A 22,996-nucleotide genomic window follows, 5' to 3' on the forward strand; every position below is an offset into this window, starting at 1 on the left:
TCTCTCTCTCTCTCTCTCTCTCTCTCTCTCTCTCTCTCTCTCTCTCTTCTAATAATGTTTGTTGCCAAACTTTCATATCTTTAAAAAATGATTTTTGTTTCTTCTAAGTGATTAATAATACACGGAACTAGATTTTCGCATCAAAAAGTCTCTCCCATTGTTGTTTGATAAACGATATAGTCTTTTTGAAATTCCGAGCTTTCAAACAGAACTCTCGAGAACATTTCTTATGAATTTTGCGGAGTCAGCATGTAGAGCCCGTGAAATGGAGACTGAATGGAAAAGCAGGGAAGGCGATATTCGCCTGGTATAGTTCCCAAGTTTCATACGTTTAAGTACTCGCAAATTTTGGGTTTCCCAATTGTCTTCGAGCTTATAGGTAGTAGCGGAGGATGCTGGGCCGGCAAGAAGGCGCAGGCGAAATATCTGAAATTCGATTTAAAGAGGAGGGCACCGCGCGGCAGTGTTATAAGAAGGATCTCTGTTTCCAATAAAAGTGAACTTAGTTTTCGCGGCATAGCCAGGTTTTCGCAATCTTCTACCAGTCGTTGGCCGCTAGCCAACATCTTTGGCTGGTCCGCTCTAATTGGTTATTCGTGTTTTATTCTCTTTTACTTCACGTATTATTTCATTCCTTCACTGCGATTCTTTCCACGTGTATACGATATGAGAATAATTAATTAACATCACTAAGACATTGACATTAATTAAATTGAGGGAAAAACCGTCGACTCAAAGTTCTAAGTTAATTCTGATGTAATACATTATTAGAGAGTTATTTCCATCGCGCACAAGCAATGCATAATAACACATGCTTTTAAATGGCAAAAGTAGAAAGAGTTGTTATATAAAAGGGTTTATATATTACTAAAATTTCGATTTCAACTGTTATCTGGGAAATTGCGCGACGTCACCTGAGGTCGAGGTTTTAATCTCGTAGATTCCCTTAGGAATTAATCTGTCAAAGATCGGGCCCATTCTCCGCACACCTTCAACGTCCGCTGTCAATTAGTCGGACGTAACTGAAGGATACTCTCGTCCCGGCACGTTCACATGTCAAGTTTCCGTCGTAGACGGAAGTTGAGCGCGAGGACCAATGGTCACGTGCATCTAATAGCGAAGGATAAATTTCGAATGAGTTTGCAGAAATTATAAAGAGTAAGATAGAGATAAATTGGAATCATACGGATTTTAATAGTTTCTAGGAATATATAAATTAATCAAATATATGATGTGTAATTATCTTGGTTATGTATTCTTTTATATTCACCATAATCTAAATTCTTATTAGAGCGCTATGCAAATGAGTTATAGATTAATAACTTCGTAATCTTGGAAATTAAGTTAAATTTAAAATATAGAATTTTTTTATATCGTTGATTTAGTTGCATATGTAACTTATTTTCTTAAATTAAATTTAAATAATTTAATTTATTTTCGTGTCACAGATATATGTCAAAATTCGCATTCTAATACGTACTGTATGTAATGAAAACTTAAATATGTTTCGAAATTATAAGAAAAAGATATTTTACAAATAAAACTTTACGTTATGCATATGCATTAAGTAAATGTAACATCTATTTTTTTTTAAGAAGTTCTTATCTTTGTTTTAGATATCTCGAGCAAAGTAAAGTGCAAATAACAACAAAATGACGGTAGTCCAATCAACAGTGATGGAAAACAAACCATTTGAGCCGGGGCTGATATAAGAGACACGTCGGTAAGTGATAAAATTTTATAACAGAGTAAAATTTTTAAGCGCGTATTTTATCCAATATCTGGGAGAATATTTTAAAAGCATTAATATTCAATGCGGTTTTTTCCTGTGACAACTTTCGGTTTTTTGATGCATGATTGTCTTTATTAAACTTTGAGCTAATCGAATTTCGAATGTGTTTTTATCGCGCGGAGATCAACGTAAAAGTCGACTATCGACTAAAACGCTTTGTTTTCTATATTTTAAATATGCGAATTCAATTGGATTTCGATTGCATGGCAATTTCAGAGAATGGCACTTATCACCGATTAAATATAATTATCCTCTTTTTTTCTCCGCCGTTATTTTGAACGTTATTCGCCGGCACAATTAATTACATTTCTCGTTAATTATCGAGACAATTAATTATTATTCGCTTTTATCGTGCTTTTCTGTGAGATCGATTACTGTTGATATTTTAAGTACTCATTGAAACGCATTTTAAGCCGTTACCACTCGCAAATTGAAGACTGCCGATTGAAATTCTCATGAATTTTTACATAGCCATTATCCCGACGCTCGGGATATTTTTTTCCTAAGCTCTTTGCGTTGTGCTCATCACTACAGCATCTCTTTCTTACGGTCAAGTTCCATTTGATCGTATATATCTTTGGAATTCAAATTAGTTTAATAAAACTCATTGTTGCGACTGAGAAATAAATCCTCCGCGATCGCGCAGAAAACTATTTTTCTTGCCGCACCAGACAGCTTTAATATGGTGCACGTGTCGTCCATAGTATTCATACGTTTTATTCCTTCCCGCGGCGGACGTTATTGTGTGTGTTTTTCATAAAAATCTGTAGCGCACAAAAGATACCACCGTCGAGGGTGTCCAAGGATACGTAATAAAAATACGTTGGTCGGACGTAGCAAGAGCGAAGAATAAGGAAGCAGACAGCTTCGTCCGCATAAAACTAACACGCACATGATCAAATTCCCGATGAATAGGGTTTTCTTCGAATATTGCTGAGATTTCCCTTGTCGTCGTCACTTTAACGTCATCGAGTCACTGTTCTTAAGTCTCTTATCAATGTTTTTGATTTAGTAAGATCGATGGCAGGGAGATTAATGGTGTTGCGACATTATCACTCTGATTTCTATTTTTATCACAGTATTATCTTTCCCATAAAATTGTTAATAGTCGGAACGTTTATATTCAACTCGTATTTTTTATATCAAGAAATATTTATTAGTTAATGAAGTAACATTTATACTTTTATTATATTAAATTTAGGTTAAAATTTTCAATTTATCTTGATTATTCCATGCATTATAGTTTGCCACCTGGAACCTTGACAGCATTTTTACTATGTAATTTATCTGTTTGTTAAGCTAATTATATTAATTAATATATGAAATTTACGTAATATCTTTAATGTTTTTGGAGAACTTAATATCAAAACAGAATGAACCTCTTTACATTTAATGCACATATGTAGTCAAATATTACTTTAAATATTTTTATATTTGAATATTTTCCAGAGTTCGTTAACTCTATTATATTCTTTTTAAATGTATGTTGTATTATTTCTCTCAAATATGGTGCATTTAGATCTTATTTTGTACGCTAAGTATTTTATTTTATTTTCACATTTCTATCCTGTATCTTTTTATTTATGCACACTGATTTATCGGCGATGGTCATTTCTCCTAATTTATTTGTCAAATCACGAATTTACGATCGTAGTTCAACACGATTGGTTCCACCACGGCTAAGGGTGTCCGATAACGTAACACGTCCGAGAAGTTTCCGTTTCGCGGCTGATAATCAAAACTATTCGTATAACTAAATGCGCATAAGCAAAGTTTAGAGTAGGACGAGCCCGCATTTTCGATAGTTTCTACCGATAACACGATGCTTCTCAGGCCTCCCTCACCATTTTCTACTGAAGAAAGTTGCTTCCGGGGCACGAAGTTCGATTAAGAGAAGCGTTTACAAGGATCGCTGTAGGGGCAGTTCGAACTTTATGGACTATAGGGAGAGAAAGAGAGAGAGAGAGTTTTTTACGACGGGACGTGAAATACATCGCTAGGATCGAGAGTGAATATTCGTGTATTCGTCCATAGCTACTTCCCATCTAGCTCTGTTTCTCGTTTTTTCCTCTATTTCTTCTTTTCTTCCGATCTGCTTTTTAATCATACAAAATAGTTAATTTAATTATTTGGTTAAATTGATACGTTGCACATTTGTTTCTATCAGGTTGCGCGTAATTAGCTAATTACAGGATACTTTCGAAACTAAAGAAAATTAGAATTAAATTTTTCTGAAGAGAGATTATTTTTATTTATTTTTATTCATTTTTATTTATTTATTATAAAGATTATTTTGTTTATTTGAATTAAATTGTTATTAAATTTGCAGAAGTACGCTTGATTAAATTCATAGTTATTCTACTTTTCGAAAATAACGTATATAAAAAATATTTGAATCATAAATGATTTAAAGTAAAACTCTGCTTAACATTTGGGTTCTTTAGTTTTAAATTAGAGATGAATTAATCATTTTTGGTTTATTAATTCAACATTTTTTATTTGTAGGTTTTGTATCTAGATTGCGTTAGAATAATTATACTAATTTTTTATGTTTTATTTTCCTTCTGCCTTCATCGAGATTATATATAATTCTTCTTGAAAGATTTATCCAGTTATAATATAGTTTTACTTTTTATATTTTTCCGTCTTGTTTGAATTGAGTTGCCGCTTTGCTTTATTACCAGCTAAACGTGAATAAATGTACATGCCGTTTTTCCCTTCGTGTTTCTGTCCCCATCAATTTTCACCCTCTTATGGTTATCCTTTGACGATTTGGAAATTTATGTCGTCCCCTTGCGTTATTTACGCATCGCTCCCCAGTTTTTCCGCAAGAAGATACTTGGAAAGCTATTTCCTCGAAAGGAGGAGTGACTTGTCCCAAAACGACTCGTCGGGATGCAATAAGATGCTGAAAGAAGCAACGAGTCATGCCTCAAGTATGAAAATTTCTCTCTGGCATTTCCTTGGAGTTCTGTTTTGTCCCAAAACATTTTTCACATCAGAAATCTTATTTCCTGCGATTGTGATCAATGTGACGTAAATACTTCGTGGCAAAAAGCAACGTATTATTCGTAAAATACGTTTCCGCTTTTATTTAAAACTAAATATTTGGGCTTCTACTTTCTGCTTAAGCGTTTAACTTATTCTCATTTGTATTATCCCCATATGAATACACTGCCGGGCAAAAGTTTGGTATTAATTGAAAATGTCTAGTAGTATATGAAATAAAATCAAATATATGCATTATAATTTAACATATTTTATTCATTGTTTTATAATAAAAAAAAAAACTAATATAGTTTGAAAGTTCTACAAAAAATATTTTTTACAAGATGAAAAAAGTATCTATTAAACACTAAAGAGTATTAGACACTTTTTTTCGTAGCCACCTTTACATTTAACTAGATAATCTAGCTACAAAATTATTTATTTTTTCTGATAGAAGACACAACTTAACCACGGCCGTGCTAAATATAATACATATTTTTTTTCAAATTAAGAAAAAATATTGAATATGGCATGAATCGGACTTTGAATGGTGTTTCATTGGAACATTTTTTAATTGTATATGTAATATTTCTCTCAAACCTTTGGCTGGCAGTGTATATTGTTCTATATTTGTGATACGCATTTTATAACTAGAATTTTAAGATGTAAAAGAAAAAATTTGTCTAATTGTATAATTTGTATAATTAATACGATGCGATGTAAATGTGCTTATAACGTCGTGAACCGAGCCAGTTAGAGAAATCCGACGAGATTCGAGTAATTCGAGTCGCATTCTGCGTCAACGATTAATGAGTCGATCAAAGGAAACTAAAATTAAATATTACGTAAACTAATGTTTAAATAATGATGAGTGCAAATTAGAACATAGCAAAATAAAAAGTACACCTACCTGTTTGAAGGCAACAAAAGAACCGACAAAAATTTTCGCCACTATATAATGAAGAGCATAATGAAGATATTTATTTAAATGAAAACTTTGAAAGAGATAAATGGCAAACAGATCATATTGAAACTGGATCATCGTATAATTTTAGATATCTCTACATTTTTTACTCTTCATTTGCAAATACTACTCTACTAACTACCCGTTATATTTTTTATTAGAAATATAGAAATATAATAGGATAAAATGTGACATATAAAATATAGCGAAAAATATGAAATTTGAGATGAACGAGATGAAAGAGAAAAGCAGGATACATAATTAAAAATTATATCTTTTGACTTCGCAAGCGTACACGTGATGTGTAAATTCGTCTTCCTTAAAATTCGATTGTCGAGATTATGCTTCATTCTGTTCCTTTTTTGTATTTAGAGAATTAGAGGCGAAAGATTTTGAGCGCTCTTTTGGCGTATCCAGTTGTCGTCAGATGAGAAACGGCGCAAACGAAAGAGTGCAGAAAGGTCAACAGAAGATTAAGAACAAAAGCGATTGCCGAGGTGGTGATGACGTTTAATCGTAAATCAATAAAATTAATGAATTAAATAAATAAATTAAAAATGTTTATACACATATTTATATATATATATATATAATATATATAATATAATATAAAACATAAATAAGGTCCCGCGCGCGCGAGACTGCTAGAGTACAGCGCGCATTTCTCGCTCCCCACCGTATTCACTCGCGCATGGGAGTCTTCGTCGAGGTTTCTGACGGATGAGATCGTTATCGGTCTTTTGACAACATTTTTTTTTTCGAAGATTCGCTCGACCCAATCTCCGCCTCATCGACACGATTATATTATTACCGTTCCATTTCACAAGAACCCTCGTGAGCTTTTAATTAGAACGGAAATAAATGGATATACCGTCAATGCTCCTCCACACACATCCGTGCATTTTAAGGACGGAGAACATTTTCGAGGTCAGATCTTATTATACCTCTCAAAAACCTCTCGACCGACTGTCCCGCATCTCTATCCTCGTCGAGATGAGATTTCATCATTGCTCTCGCGAGTTCCTCTCTATCCGTTTTTACCTCTCTCTCTCTTTCTCTTCCTTTTATCTACCTTATGTCTCTGCTTTTAGCTAGCCTAATGCGTTACACTATCGTATTTTACATTAAATCGTTTTTGCCCTGTGGTGTCTCTCCCACGACTCCGCTCGCTGACTGGCCAATTTCCTTCTCCTCCTTTCACACCATTTTTCTACACGTATCTACGCAGTGACGAATTCCTAATTTGCAATTCAAAAAACTTCGAAAATGCTGCTACAAAGACGTCGCTGCTGGAAGTCGTCGGTTCTCTCAGTGAAAAATTTACTTTTTCAATTGAAATATCACTATGTCATTATACTTCTCATTTATTTGATTATCAATTATCACATCTTTATGATCATTGAGAATACTTTTAACGATTTAACATGTTAGAAATTTAGTTCTCTAGATTACCAAAAATGTCATTAACGAGTATTAGTATTATTATTCTAATGTGTTATGCTAATAATTACGCATCAAGAATGTTTTTGCAAGACATTTTTTGATATTTTTTCAATCAACGATCATTTTATGTACTAAGCATTTTACCTGTGCTTGTTCGTATCTTCAAAATGTAAAGACGGAGAACTCATGGATTAGGATTCTCTCTCAACGCTCAATGCATTATTCCAACACTTTGCCGGCCTCCCAACAGCGACGAACATGCAACGGCTTAGTTTCGTAGCCCACCCGCGACTTCAGTAAAACCGAGCCGTGGAATAATAAAGTCGTTAAAAAAGGTCGAAGAGAAAAATAATCGGCTTGGCAAAATGCAAGTTTGATCCGTAGAAACTACTTTCGGAGGCGGCTCTCTCTTTTTCTCAAAAATAATTAATTAACTTTTCAACATTCCTCTTGTTCTCTTGTACTTTTTATATGCTTTAAGCTAGTTATTAATTCTTAAGAAGAGAGCCTTCACGGATCGAAATGTGTACTAAGACCATCATCTACGAAACCAAAAACTATACCTTTCCCTTGACCTTTTCTCACGTTTACATTGTTTCACGGTGCGGTCTTATCGAGTATCAGGGTTCGATACTCGTAGACCACTTTGACCACACATACGTCGATCGTGGCTTGATTGTGGCTTTAAGTGAAAAGAATTCGCCGATAGGAGGAGTGAGGGCCCTTCACGTCGTTCTGATCGTCTAAAGGCGACAATCCGTCGTCGTGGTCGCGTCCGTCCTTGATCGAGACCCTGGGCTCTTTGGTATTGTTCTCCCGTTCGCGCGGAGACTACGGAGAAGTGTGCGACACAAACCGCCTCTCTCGCGCACTTCCACTTGTCGTCGTTCTGGACGGTGTCTTTTTTTCCTCTAGGTCAAGCACCGCCAGTACGAATTCGCGAATAGTCGCTCGAGAGCTCTCCCCCCAATGATACCGCGCCGAAAAGAGCAGTCGGGAGAGTCGAGAGATCGATGCGTCTCCTCCCTTTTTTCCTTCCCTCTTTCACACGCCGGCACACGCTCATTTGCACATTCATGATCTCTCGCACCGTCGCCCATTCTTTCTGTCATTTCCATTCTCTCTTTCTCTCGCCGAAGAACTTTCCGCGGAAGCGCGAGTAAGTATGTCACGTAGTGACATTTTCTAGAAAAAAGTACTGGTAATAACGCTCGAAGAAGAGAAACAAGAAAAGAAAGAAGTGGGAGAGAGAGAGAGTAAAAAGGAGAAGTAAAAAAACAAAAAGATGTAGAAAGAAAATAGAAGAAATATTCACACAAGAGAAGAACGAATAAAAATATATTAGGGTAAAAAAGGTAAGAAGTGAAAGAAGAAATAGAGAGAGAGAAAGAAGGATAATAAGGAAAGGGTGTATAAGTAGCATTAGCTGTAGAAATTGAAAAAGGTACGAATGCCCGGTCCAAACTATTTTGGAACCTGTCCTTATGTAAAGTACGGAGGACCCGTCCTAATGCCCGAGATCGACGGATTCGAAATTCGTCATTTCTAATTCTTTGTCTCGACTTCTGTCCCTCGTCCAATCGTCTCGCGTCCGTGTCCCTGATTCGCCTACTTTTCTCCGTTCATACGATTTTCCCTTCCCTCTTTGGTCGCGCGTTGGCCCTCTCACGACTCTGTCTCGTGGGTTCCTACACCGCAGTACACCGCGAGGGTAGAAAAAGGTCTACTCATGGTTAAAAAGGGCCCCGCGCGATTATCGCTAGCAGTAGTACGAGGTAGAGAGTCCCAGCTTGCAGGAAAAGGGTGCCCTACGCCGGTTATACACACTTCCGGTGCTGCTGACGTCCTTCGTCTCGCACCGCAGACCCGTGAAGCCCTCCGCGCATCTGCAACAGAAAATTCGAACAAATCCGTGAACGATCAGTATCTTTCAAATATGATTACATTTTGCAAAATTGTGCAGTAAAGTGTAGACGATATAGTAAATAGAAACAATACTTTTGCCATATAGTGTGAAAAATGTTATAATTATGCTTTTCTCAAAAAGCACGAACGTGGTACGGCTTGGCTTTTAATTAATCTTTATCAAACGAAATTAAAATCATCATTTAGTCATCTTCTATTAATTTTCTTAATTTTAACGTTCTCTTTTTCCTTCCCCATTATTCTCCCATGAAATTAATTTTTTAAAATACCTCCACACTAAAATAGAGAGAAATCTAATTATCTAAAAATATAAATGAAAAAAATCTATATATTTTTCAATATAGAATTATGCGAATTACATCTTCATTTAACATTAGGACTGACGTGTTTAATCTCTATAATCATTTATTTTTAATCACCTTAATCCTTTATATCACCTTAATCTCTAATGACACCATCCTAACCAGACCGTCTCGTCGGCAAAATTTATCGTCCGTCTCGGGATTTTTCTTGGGAGCGTATGTGAAACGTGAGTTTCTTAATTTAACTAAATGTATGCGTCGTATCAGAATTCGCGCGACGACGTCTTTCGCGCGCGGCGGTCTGCAAAAGTGCGGGGGAGACGCGGACGGAGACGACGGAATAGCGGGGATTTCGAGGAGAGACAGGCCGATGCGTCGTTTCTTTGGAAAAATAATGTTATGCCGTCGTCGTGGCTATTTAAAGACTGCGGTTAACTAACCACGACGAGACGTTCGAAGCCACTGTGAGATTAAGAGTCCGGGCGTTCGCTCGGTGTCCGGATAAATAAATTATAGCACGACTTTTCCTCTACCAATCTTCTTCTTTCATTTTTCCTTTGATTCGTAAGCCGTTCGCTCGTCTTTTAATTGCAAACGTCGTCTGTCGCTGTCTTCGTCGTATTTTCGCTGTTGTCACGCTGTTGATTTCTGCACGCACAAGGAAATTAAATAAAAGCGCTTTTCATAAAAGAATACGTCGTCTCATATTAATTTTTTCGAGTCTGCGAGACGTGCGTTAGATTATAAGAGTTAATCTAATTTTTAAAGTCGCGCTCGCGAGTAGACGCATAAATATCCGGTAATAATCGCGGTCTTTTTTGGCGGAACGCGTGCGTCCGGACGTGCATCGGGCATCCTTAATCCGGCACTGCGACCGCAGTGGAAGTCCGACGTCCGCGGCGGAGAGAAGTCTACCTCTGCCGTATAGTGTCTGGGTGCTCGGCGGCGTGCGATAAAGCGTATTTTTGTCACGACAAATTTGGAGCGTCTGAGACTTGGCACGTCGTTTTTATTTCGCGAAATCGCACGCATAGGTAAAACGAGAGCGGGGAAGGGAGAAGCGGAAAGGAGAACAACGGAGGGAAGAATGAAGGGAGACAGAGAAAGAAAGAGAGAGTTCCAGAAGTGTCACCGCGATGAGAAGAGGGGAGATGCTGCGGGAGAGAATTACGTTCTTCGACCATGTCTTTTTGAACGTTCGAGTTTGCCCGAGTATTTGTCGTGCACATATAAGCGTCATGTTTAGACCGTATTAAAAAAAGGAAAGAGAGAGAAGAGAGATAGTGACAGGAGGCACATGCTAAAAGGTTAACGCGATAAGTATACGTAAGGTCGAGTGCGAAGATCGCGATAATGGGTCACTTTGAACAAAATGGACAATTTATTAATGCACAATTATTGGGAGCTTGATCTAATTAGACTTTGTTATAAATATCTCGCTGAGTTGATTTGAAAATTTTTCGGCGCTGTCTTTGCCGGGATTTACGAGGGCCTACGTTAAATATACCGCGTCCCCTTCCTTTTTCCCGTTGGATTTACTGCCAAACGAAATAAAACAGCGGCGTAGATAGTACAATTTATTGTACCATTCACTTAAAGCCATTAACGTGTCCCGCTAACTTTGCTGCCCCGAGTAATTGGCCTTCCGTTGAGATTTATCGTAATCATGCGTGTATCCGCTACACCTCGGGCAACTCTTTCACCCGCCGCCGTAAAAAGGACCCTGACTCGTGAACTGAAACCCGCGAAACGTTCGTCTATTTGCGAGAATTACTTAGGTAAGACGTATATGCAGTGAAGTTTGAATTGGATAGATCCGAACTAATGCTCAGACTACGAAAAACTCGGGCTGTGTATGGAGATACGCTATAAAAAAGTTGATAAATGAAGAAAATATCGCAAATAAATGTAATGACATTTTCCATGATTGGTTATATTTTAAATCGTGTGTCATCAGATACTTTCTCAAATGATCTCCCGAGATTCGCCCTCCGTGTAATTTTGGTGAAAATTTGAGAAGTCATTGATAAAATTTATGGATATCTGTAGAAGCGTTAATCTGAGAATTTTCGCGTCCCCGTCTTCCTACTTTTATGAGCGAGCGGAAATAAAATATCCTCGACGAGAATGGTTCTGGACGGTTGTTAAAAATCCATTTTTCCCATTTTACGAGGGCGTGATTCTTGATTGCATCAGCCAGTTTGCGTCACAACCAACGGTGTGTGGATCATAATGTATATACACTAAACGCGTAAAAAATCGTAAATTAACGTGGCTCGTTAATTCAAGATCATTGATAGGATTGCGGGGAATCCGTCAATTTCCTCCTGTATCCACTCCCTGAATGTTGATTAATGATTGCCAACGATTGACTAATTGTATGTAATTTTTATTTATGTTTATGTTTAATTGTTTATAACATTAATTATATGATGTTTTATAAAAAAATCCATTTTATAAAAAAATATAATATAATATATTTCAGAAATGTGGCGCAGGCACTTCACTATTCTCATCAGTAGATTAGTTTCACTAATCCTCAGGTCATTTTAAGCATTACATGATAACTGACAAACCGCAACCGATTAGTCGTCAAATAGCATATAATGGATAGAAATCGAGAAATCAAATATTCCACTTTATTAATAAAACGCGATATTTCTTAATTGACCTAATTATTGCTGACATTTGTCATAATTAAGTATATACTTTTATCTCAGAGTGACAATCCAAGATTTAATGAGATACAATTAGATGTATCCAAAAGAGACAATCGCGATCTATATTCTATAAGTGAATAATTCCGTTATACATACAAAGAAAATATAAAGTTCAACATGTACAATTTCTCCGGAAATATTATATAACTATTTAAAATTTTTTAAATTTAAAATATACATAATTTAAATTTAAGATTTCCTAATTAATGAAAATTTGCTTAAAACTTTTTCCAAAAACTTGATTTTGTCATATATTTATCCTAATTAATCTAACTGAAGATTAACGCATTAAAATTTTTTAATTTTTAGAGGTATAAGGATTAATAACTATTTTCTTCTTATTAATTATTATATAAAATATTTAGTATTGTGCGTTACAAAAAATACTATAATTAAATGACATCTCATATAATTAATCTGAGAAAAGTACGACAAGATGGAAATTTCCAACGTTGCTGCATTTATTAAAATCATGTGTTGACCACTTTGTTTTAACAACATACGAGCAAAACGCGCGGCACACTTCGTGAGTTAAGTTAATTTTTTACAGAAAACGATGTTTTAATCACATTTAAGCCTCGCAATGGTACAATGGCGATAAGCGCCGACGAGATGCACGTTGTTCATAGTAATAATTCAAAACGTTTTTCCGCATAACACTACGGATTAAGAACAAACAAAAAACTAATTAAAACCCAGAAAATCCGCGAGAAGAGCGCGGGAGATGTTCCGACGAATGCTGTCTTTCCGCGCCAGTCTGAACAAAGTTGTCTTTCTTTCTCTCGGTATTAATTAAAAGAAGCACAGCAATCCCGAAGAAAGGCGAATCGCTTTTTCCGAGGCCCGCATTTAAACGCATCCTTAAGGAGACCGCTTTCCTTTTGTAATATTTTTTGCAACGACGGTAGAATCCTATAATTGCAGTTGCAGTAATGTCAGATAAAAAGAATATCTAGGTATATGTATTACACGAGATATTTCGAGACAACGATATATCTTTCACGCGAGATTTTTTGACGAATTCATGTATTCAATTTTTTTGATTATTTTATACAAAATTCAATAATAAAGTTTAATGATATTGACAGTTTTAGTATATTTGATTTTGAAAGCCCAAGTAAAGTAGAATATTATTGATGTCTCGATAAAATTCAAAATACCAACATCTTGGAGGTGTGATGTGTTTAATTCGAATTGGACATGTTTAAGACAGATACTCTCAAACGACTATTCAATACATCTCGAACATGTCTTATACGATATGTTGTACGAATGCATATGTTTACATTCAAAAACTAATATTTATAATGTAAACAAGACTGAACTGACGTATCAAAGTTTTTTATAAATTGATATTTTAAACTATATTGGAAATATTGATGTATATTAAATCTCCCAAAGGATTTAGTTTATAAAATAAAAAACTGAAAATTTTAGAAAACAATTTATTTTTGTAGATCTATGTTCATTAAAACTTTTTAATTGATTTTGTAAAGTCTGTTAACCAGTTTTAATCTGTTGTTTCTGCATATCTAGTAATTATTCCCATATTGGAATAACACGAAGATGCAACGTTTAGTTAGAACCTTCGTATAATATTTTCTTTTTTATCTTATTCTCTTGCGCACTTTACACACATTATAGATTATTTTAATAATACAACCTCCTTTTCCCTTTCACATTTTCTGGGACATTTACGTGTGCAGATCGAATGCGTTTACGCTCGCGTGAGCTTGAATGCACAGAACAACTCTGGCTATAATATACCGTACTTTATGTCGAAACAACCTGCGAGTCGCACTTTTCCACCCTCGCCCGTGCACTTACTTCTCGCGCGGGCAAACTGGGTTACTTAGTTGCTCGTATAGCAGCTGCATCCACACTTACCGCGCATACAAACGTGGTTGAAGCAAATCTACTAGAGATCCTGTTGCACCTGCACCTTTCTCTTCTTTTACCTTCCCGATCTCGTCGTCGCCCCTGGCTCTCTCTTGCCCCCATTTCCGTTTCCGTTTAGTTTTCCATTCTTTGTTTTACTTTCGTGCCGACTTGATGTCACACTAAGGGTGAAAATAAATAAGAGAACCGTATTTTTTATTTAATTTCAAGCGTGTTAGACTTTGACGTTTACGAACGATATTTGAGGACGAAAATTAAGCTCTTTACAAAATAAAACTTGGACAGCGTCGAGGTATCATATATATTTATAAGATTCAGATGTCGCGAAAAAACAGATAGTTATAAAATGTTTCTGAAATTTTCGTTAAGGAGAAATCGACTTCAATATAGTGTTCGAATTTTCGATCTTCTTTTTTTCAACATCCTGTATATATCTGGGGTTTATTCATCGTTGAAAGTATAACGTGGAAGCTAGGTGCGAGCGTCGTCAAAGAGTGCCAGCTGGCGGGACAGGATACCGTCTGGGAAATTGGGACGTCGAGCGGCGGAGCTCGCTCTCGATCATTTTCCAACATCGTATGTCGACTTCCTCCCTGTGAGGGCAGGTGGGAATGTAGGGTGGTGGTGAGAAGACACGATATCTCCCCGGTGCAGTCTCAACCAGGAAGTTCGAACGGCCTTCTAGCTAAGTCCGGTGGAACTTGAATTAGCTTGAATGCAGCCAAGCAATGACCACGAAACTTGATCCGACGCGGGAGGTTTGCGTTGATGAGCGAAGGCGGATCTCTAGGAATTTAATTTCATTCGCCGCTTTAGTTGAGCCATATAAGCTCGCGATAAAGGATTAGTAACATATTGTTGGATCTTTTCAGTTAGCGGCAAAGAAGTGTCTCGTGTTTACTGTTATACAAAAAGATTTGAAATCGTTTCGTTCAATTTGCACAATATAATTTATCTTTTCTTTCACTTACGTATATTTATCGTTATCTGTTATAAAAATTACTAAAATTCCCCTCACTTATTAAACTAAAATAATTATACATTTAATGTTTCGTATTCACATTTTCGAAATTTAATTTTGGAACGAAAGAAATCCTTGTACATTTACTTTTATTTAACGTCTAAATTTAAAAGCGCCGGAGTAATGCATTTGCATTTCTTTTTTACTTCGGAAAAGTCGAAGCTGCTGTATACATTTTATGTGCAGACACGCGTGACGATTCTATAAGCAAAGTTTGTAGCTCGCACGCTATTTACATCGGAGCTCTCTAATCAATTCGACGGTCCAATTAATTACATGTACCGCTTACGAGAGGTCTTAAAGCGAGATTTACGTTTCGCACAAGGATTCCTCGAAATCGACACTTCGTGTAGGAGCTTTATGTATACATCGAGGGAGGGGGGGGGGCGCTTGCACAGTGTCGTGATATATCGCGATGTCGAAAAACTTTTCCGTAACTCTCACTGTACGCTTTCAATAAGAACGTTCGGCGAAAGAATTCTGTAGGTGTTCGGAAATAAAAGCGCACGAAGCGGAAATAATAGCGCGGAAGGAGAGCGGCACGTGTAAAGGCAAAGGGAGTGAAAATTTTACGGCGTCTGACTTGCGATCGTTGTGAGAGCGCGTCCTCCGTCCGGGCGCGGGCAACGCTTTTGCCTCTAGGAAACTGCGTGATCTTTCTCTAATTAATTAGAGACACGTTTAATTAAGTTAAATGGCCGGGTTTTGCCGGTCGGGCGACGCGGGCGTAATGAAACTACGAGCCTGAGACTACCACGGGAAACCATCTAACGCCATGTACGATGCACCAATCGTTTATGTTTTATATTGAAAATGTTAGATTAAAATTGGAGACAGTTTGCCGATACTCATTATACTTTTATGGATTATTTCCTAAAATTTAATTTAACACATACTTATTTTACCGAAAGTTTCTGATTTTTTTCTCGTTAGTGTTTTATTTGTTATTAGTAATATATTTCTATTTTAATATTCTGAAATAGTAATTATCTTGTCAAATTGAATTATATTGAATGGTAAATTCGTGTGAATTGTCTTGCGTGCTTAGTCAATTCTATTCTGAAGTGAAATTTTATCGTTAGTTGAATCAAGAAAGCGATTAATTAACCATGGAACGAACCTCGCGTTCGAAGTTCTCAATTTGACGCGACGAGCCGATGATAAAAAAACGGCATTTATCGCTCACTGCACCGAGAAACACTTCAATTCGATTGAGCCAATGTGCCGGATGATTTGAGTAACCACCCGTTCGTGCCTTGCCAAGACGAGAGCGATACTTTGGCGAAGTTTCTTGTAGGTAACTCTTGTCCTTCGCTTCAACCTTTTCTTTGGAGCGCTCTTATAAAATCATGGAATAAATTCTGGTTTGATGACTTGCCCGCGGAGATTCACTCGCGCGTTTCTTTTGTTGCTATCGAATATCATAATGCATCTGGATCGAAATTACATAATACTGCATTATTATATAAAATCAAAGATTCAAGTACGGGAATTGCGCAACGATAGTATTTTGAGATCTTTGTATTGTTCTCAATCCATTACGCGATGGCTTTGTTACTTCGATTGATAAAGATGATATTTTAGAATGATACGATAGGTATTTTAAGATATTTTTATGGAGCATCTAACTTTAATTCAAATAACGTAAGTTTTTAAATTCTTTTCAATAATACAGAGTAAAGGAATCTTTTTACTTTCTGTGAAAGCAAAAATATTTAACTTCTATCTCTTCTTTAGCGTTTTAAGCTACAATAGATGTGTTTTAAATATTTTAAGACTCATTATTAATTAATTATATAAAATTTTAATGTTCATACGATACGAATTTTGTAAATATAAAATTGAAACGTGCAAAGATCAGCCGCGATAAACTCGCGATTCAAAGAGCGCATCGTCGAAGGTGACTGGGACTGCGTATTTCGTGGTATTTCTTCACTGCGTCTCGCGGATATTTCGTTCTCGTCCCACGAAGAAGATCGAACATACTCTTCTGAAGTTGTTTACACGACTGACAGGATAGCTGCGGTGGGTAGAGATGGCAAAAACGGATTTTTGTCGCGATTACCATTTATTGGCACGTCTTGAAAGCTCGTCGCGGCGCGTAGGATCGCGGTGCTTGCGTCGGACAGCTCTATTTCCTTAAGCGACGGCTGGAGTAGTTAGAGGGTGGAAATGTCAGGTAGCACGGGCTGGCTGAGCCCGGGCCCGGCGGAAGGTTCTAGGCGAGAGACCCGGCTCAACTTCCGCATCCACGTGCGTTGGCCACATATGTCACTGAAACTAACTTTTGCGAGCTCTCGCTCTCGCTCTCCGCCACCTACCATCGTGGTCCTCCTTTGCCCATCCTACCCCTTGAGACTGCCCACCGATCACGGGACGACCGCTCGAATCGCCGTACTTCGGTCCTCGCAGTAGTAAAGCTTTTGTAGCGGTGGAAACAATCATTTACCGCGCTGCTTTTGATATATGACTGCGCGGAAATAAATGTATAACACTGACGTAGCCGAGAGGAATTATATAGGATGTTCCAAGCGCATCCGTCACTTCCTTTAATTCCGTGGTGATCTAAATCGTCATTGAACACTTTATTACTAAAGTTTTCGATGTAAAGACGGATTACATAATCTTATCCAAAATTTATTTCAATTCTATAATATATGTCTAACTCTAACAAGGAAGCACTAATTTTTATTTTTTAAGTAAGCTATAGATATATCAGTAAAAATTTATTTGCACAATTTTGTTTACTATATTTGCATTTATGATTTGAAATACCAAAAAGGGACGTTTAAACGACGATCCTTCGAATTTTTATCGAGGAAGAATTAGTACGAGAGATTAAATATGTTTGCCTAAGAATCTGTGATATGAGAAGCAATGGCAATAAAGTCAGAATAACTTGGTTGATCATAAATTGCGACACGCGTGAGATCGTAGATCATCGGTCTCTGAAGTGCGAAGCGGTAGAATTGTAGATCGCGGTTGATGAAATGTTTCCATTCGGAGAGATGCGTTCACCATGAAGACGCGTGTTGCGCGGCATAAGAAATAAATCACACGTTTCCACGTGCGCGCGTGTGGAACGCGCAATGCACGAGGCGACGTAATTAATTAAGGCGAATCGCTTCGGATTGTTCGCGCGTTTTACACTTGGCACGCTGAGTAACGGCGCTGTTGATTAATACGTCCTGCAGATGTTACTGCGACGTAAACATTAAGACTTTGTCGTGTCTGCAATTGCATTATCATCCTTAACAGGGTTTACCGAAAAGGAGACATGATGTTGTTTCCTAAAATGATCATTAAGGATTATTTAAATATAGTTTAAATATTATACGCTTATTTGATATATTTGCGATTTCCTTTAGTTTTTCCTATCAAACCAGATTTTACTTCTACAAAATGTTTAATTCTACAAAATTATTTCTACCTATTTTGTTAGTTTGTGTTAATTTTCAAAATCTATAGATTTAGATTTTCATCTCAAACATGTTTATATCACACATATATTTCAGAAGTCATAGAGAAAATGAGGAAGAATAATAAATAATATATTATAAATCTATGTACAAATAAATTTACACGGTCCCTAAGATTTTTGCACTTTTTTCTATAAATTCTTTGCTTAATTATTTTAAAGTTGATCTGTTCAATATAAGAATTGCTAATAATTGTTTATCGAGAAAAAGTCAGCTCTAAATTTTGCACAAAAGTCTGTCATAAAAAAGTAAACTAGGGCATTCTGAAATATATTCCACATAAATGATATCCTTTATATTACTCTATATTTTTACCTTATTAGGCCCTATTTATTGTGTCACAAAATATAACTCTGTTAAGTTAAAGATTTATTTAACTATTTTTCATTCTTTTATGTACAATATGTCCAACTGAAAAGTCGGATATTTTACAAAAAACTCTCGAAGCGAGGAGTTAAAAATTTTATAACTCGCGAGGAAAGAGAGAGAGAAGGGGCAGTGGGGCGTAAAGTTGAAGTGATTTCCATTCGTTACGAGAAGTGTGATCCGGAGGGATGCGGCGATAGCATCCGGACTGTGTCGTTTTTATTAGGCGCCCCAGATCTGTTTCCAGCCTCCCCTTCGTCCCCGTGATCCCCGCATATTCACCCTTCCCAGATGGTTTCTCTCTTTTTCGCCGCCGATCACAGCGAAGCGCGCGTAACGTCGATAGTCGGCCGTTATTCGACCATAAATTCCGCATCGGCGTTAACGCGAATATACAGGGTATCGCGCGGCTCCGTACAAAGAACCGAAAAGACCCCCCTTCCCCCCTCCCACGTCCTCTTTACGCGACGTCTCTTTCTGTTTCGCCGTGGCAAAGAGCCATCCCTCTTTCGGCTTTACCATGTTCCTCCGAAATTTATTCCTCCCTCTCGTGGCTTGCAACCCCGTTTCCACCCTCCTGCGACGTGCATGTTCGTGAAGCAGAAAAATCCACCCCCGCGCGACTATTCGTCCGAGGCTCGCGGTATTATTTCGGGAATAAAAGCCGCGCGATTCGGTGCGGTATCAAGCGACACCGCGGGCAACGGGTACGGGCATTTTACGAGAGCGAATTGCATTTAATTTATCGTTACTCCGCTAACGATGGCTGTGGAGCATCCCGCGCGCTTCCTTCTTTCTAATTCGGGATTTTCCGTCGCGTATGGCGGTGCGCGTGTACGAAATTCGCATTGTATCTTCGTTTTTGACCTGCATAACGAGAAAATTATCTATCACAAGTGAAAGCGTAACAAGATCAGACATCGCGAATAAATCGACAAAGAATTAAATTAGATTTTAATCTGCGGCTACTTTTTCACGAAATAAGTATATTCGTTATCTATTTTTAATTATGAGAATTAAATCAATTTATATGTGAAGAAATAATATTTCTTTACTCTATTAGTTTACGTATATAGGTATATATTAATTGCTGTTATTATTTTATATTCTAATTTTTGTTCGAAATAAAACACATTGATATTCTTGAGTTTATTGTCACGTTTGCTGATATCTATGAAGTGTTTCATTTTTTAATCGAATGGATCAGAAACAATGCGCGAAAATCCGCAGTCGTTATTTTACTTCGAATCCCTTTACAGTGCCATCCCTCTATCGGCTTCACGCTGTACGTCGCTCGAAATTTATTTCCGTCTGTTTCGCTCGCTTATGCTTTTCGCTTCCATGATATCGCAGTTAAGCGATTAAATTACTACAATAATAATAAATACGCGATTTATTGCATTATTCTGTAAAGCTGTTCAGATATCCAGTTGATTGCACTTAATAGAAGTTGTTACGGTTTAGCGCGTTACGTTTGAACAAATCATTGATTAGCTCCGAGCAAATAGATATTATAAATAAAGTTAATTATATTACAGCTCAATATATTCCATATTTTATTTTGAAAAAGATCTCATTTTTTGAATAGACAATTAAATCCCGATGCGCAATATTGAAGGTTGTACGTCATGAATCTAATTAACTTTCACATGAAAATTTCCTACCCTTTTTTAAGTTTCGAGGCGACGAACGTGACTTCGTAAGTAATAAAACGCTGCCGTAATGTAGAATGAAAGTAAAGGTGCGCGTGTCACACGAACCTCGTGGCTCGTTTTAACGTTCTTTTGCTTGGCCACAATGGGTACGCCGTCGCGTTTCGCGGCACGAAACTTTTGTGAAACACGGCGTCTGTACTTCAGACAAGGGTTAAAAAATCAAACGTTCAATTCCGCCGGTTTTTCTACATCAGCCGTAATATTTTATTTGTTATTGTTTACATATGAATGAAAAGGAAAGAGACTCTTGTCAGTTCTTGGATTATAAACGATGGACTGTTTCTTGCTTAGAGAAGGTATTATTCAATTTCGCCAATTAATATCATTTTCAACTAAACACAAAATAAAAATAATTTATGTATTTGTGGGTACAAAATTGTGGATGTATTTGTGGATACAAAATTATTTTTACTTTTTAAGAAATTGAGGATAAAAGGCACATCACAATAAATGCAATAGATCACGTCAATTTTGAAAAGTATATTACAAGCAGTTTGTCGTACTACAATGTGAGCAAAATTTCTTTACTTTCTTGGGGAGGGAGAGGGTATTCACTCTCGTAACATCATCATAAATTCTGCTTCTTTATTATCGTGCAGAATTCATGCGCGTAGTATGATAGCAAACTATTTTTTTGCGTTTTTCCCTCCGTTTTCCCTCCGTTATCTGCAAGGTGCGCCCGATATATTCAACATACTTTTCCCCAGCATTCACTCGTAAAAAGGAGGATGATACGCTTTCGCTTTCATGGATACGCGATCTCCAAAGGAGACGTCTCTGTCGGCTATAGCTTCGGGAATATTACTTTGATCCTCGTTCTCCTCATCCTCCTTTTGTCAAGAATAGAAAATACCGTACCCGGACTGGACGTGGCTAATCCATAGAGTTATTCCGCGCGATCGTCTCCTTACCGCGTGATTTATACAACGGATCTTAGAGCTACAGGTGGATTTACACCTCGTTGAGTTCGTACGACCGCTAATTCTGTTCTCTAACCACGTATTCGTAAAAAGCGTCACATTTTCTAGATTTTCCGATTTTCCGAATTTTTTTCAAATAACTTGTTCGATATCTGAATGAAAACTTTTTTTATGACTTAAAGAAGGATGGACTTAAAATTTGTCGAATCTATTTCTAATCTATCCACACATTCTGTATAATAATTTCCTTCAAAACAATCCAAATATTTTTTTGCTAGGATAATTTACGATAAAATAAAAAAATTGAATTATCTATTAATTAAAATTCGGTTTTTGCGAATCCTACTTACATGCACCTATAATAAACGGTAAATTTGTTCTACTTCTTGTTGGAAATGTAGCTACAAAAAGCACGGTGATCACCTTGATATTCATAATAATGTAACATATCTTTTTCATCCGATATTTATCACTCAAGTGTCTGAAAAGCGCGTTAATTATTAATCTTTCAGATACCGTGTAGATCTCGTCTAGACGTCCTTTTATCTGCCGTTCGGGAAATTACTTCTGGTCTTCTATTGATCGCAGTCGGGAAAACCGTCATCGATTCCATGGGAAACGGTGAGTGAAAAAGCTTATCTATGTATATATTTAAATACTGGCTATACGAGACGAGGTCGTCAACCTGCTTTAACGATACTGCTTGTCGCGTGTACAATATAAGCTATGATGGTGGTAGCAAATATTTACGGACGATGTTCGTTGGCTCGCGTGTGCGTGGATATGGGCGTGTGCGTGCGTGCGCGTTGTCGTCTACGACGAAATTATCCGGCGATGACGACGTGGGAGAGAGGGAAGAATATTAAGTTCCGTCGAAGCGGCGCGGCGGGATAACCGCGCCCGCTATTAAATATCGCGGATTACGTCCGCTCGAGAAATTCACGAGAGGCTGCAACGCGTTTCGCGCGGCGGCGTTAACTTATTTGGGATCCGTGTGAATTGTAATAATGGCCGTTTCGACGCTGGCGAGTAAATAAATGCCGCGGCTGTTATTCAACGTTAATATGTCATACGCCGTTTATTTCGCAGACGCCGTGCACGCTTTTTTACTCTAAAAATTATAAGCATTTTAATACGTCGAGTGAAACGGTTTTGTAAATAACCGCGAAATATTCCTTTCGCCATACTGACCGCTTTGCTTTAATTAAAATATCGGTTATTTCATGTACATTGATAACGACAAACTGAGTTATTCTCCTGCGCAGTTGTTTACACTACGAGAACGCAATAATTTATCGTGGAATCGTAATTTATATATAGCACTCAAAAAATCTCTTATTTACTTTATTGAGTAAATATCCTGCGTTGAAATAAATATTTATCTCTCGAAGATTTTTTTTCTAATAAATAAAGGGCTTAATGATGATTTTTGTTTCTCTACGTCTGCGAGTTTAATCTTGG

The 22,996-nt window shown here is 37.1% G+C and overlaps 1 protein-coding gene and 1 long non-coding RNA gene across 4 annotated transcripts in view; one reads left to right on the plus strand and one right to left on the minus strand.

The window, feature by feature from the left end:
- Positions 1-22,996, minus strand: part of LOC112455029 (protein vein) — a 318,859-nt gene that overhangs the window by 25,216 nt on the left and 270,647 nt on the right. For 2 of the 3 annotated variants that reach the window (XM_025016714.1, XM_025016713.1), the window contains exon 5: positions 9,015-9,073. In XM_025016714.1, coding sequence (XP_024872482.1) covers positions 9,015-9,073 — 59 coding nt within the window. Of the gene's footprint in view, positions 1-8,520; positions 9,074-22,996 lie in introns of those variants that run through there. The other variant, XM_025016712.1, reaches the window with a different exon arrangement.
- The window catches only part of LOC112455031, a 34,410-nt gene continuing 13,045 nt past the window's right edge, over positions 1,632-22,996 (plus strand). Inside the window, exons 1-2 of the long non-coding RNA XR_003040814.1 lie at positions 1,632-1,723; positions 22,048-22,156. This is a non-coding gene — a long non-coding RNA (uncharacterized LOC112455031). The remainder of the gene's footprint in view (positions 1,724-22,047; positions 22,157-22,996) is intronic.

The sequence above is a fragment of the Temnothorax curvispinosus genome, unplaced genomic scaffold (assembly GCF_003070985.1).
Source record: "Temnothorax curvispinosus isolate PA1 unplaced genomic scaffold, ASM307098v1 QBEX01005665.1, whole genome shotgun sequence".
NCBI classification, from domain to species: Eukaryota; Metazoa; Arthropoda; class Insecta; order Hymenoptera; family Formicidae; genus Temnothorax; species Temnothorax curvispinosus.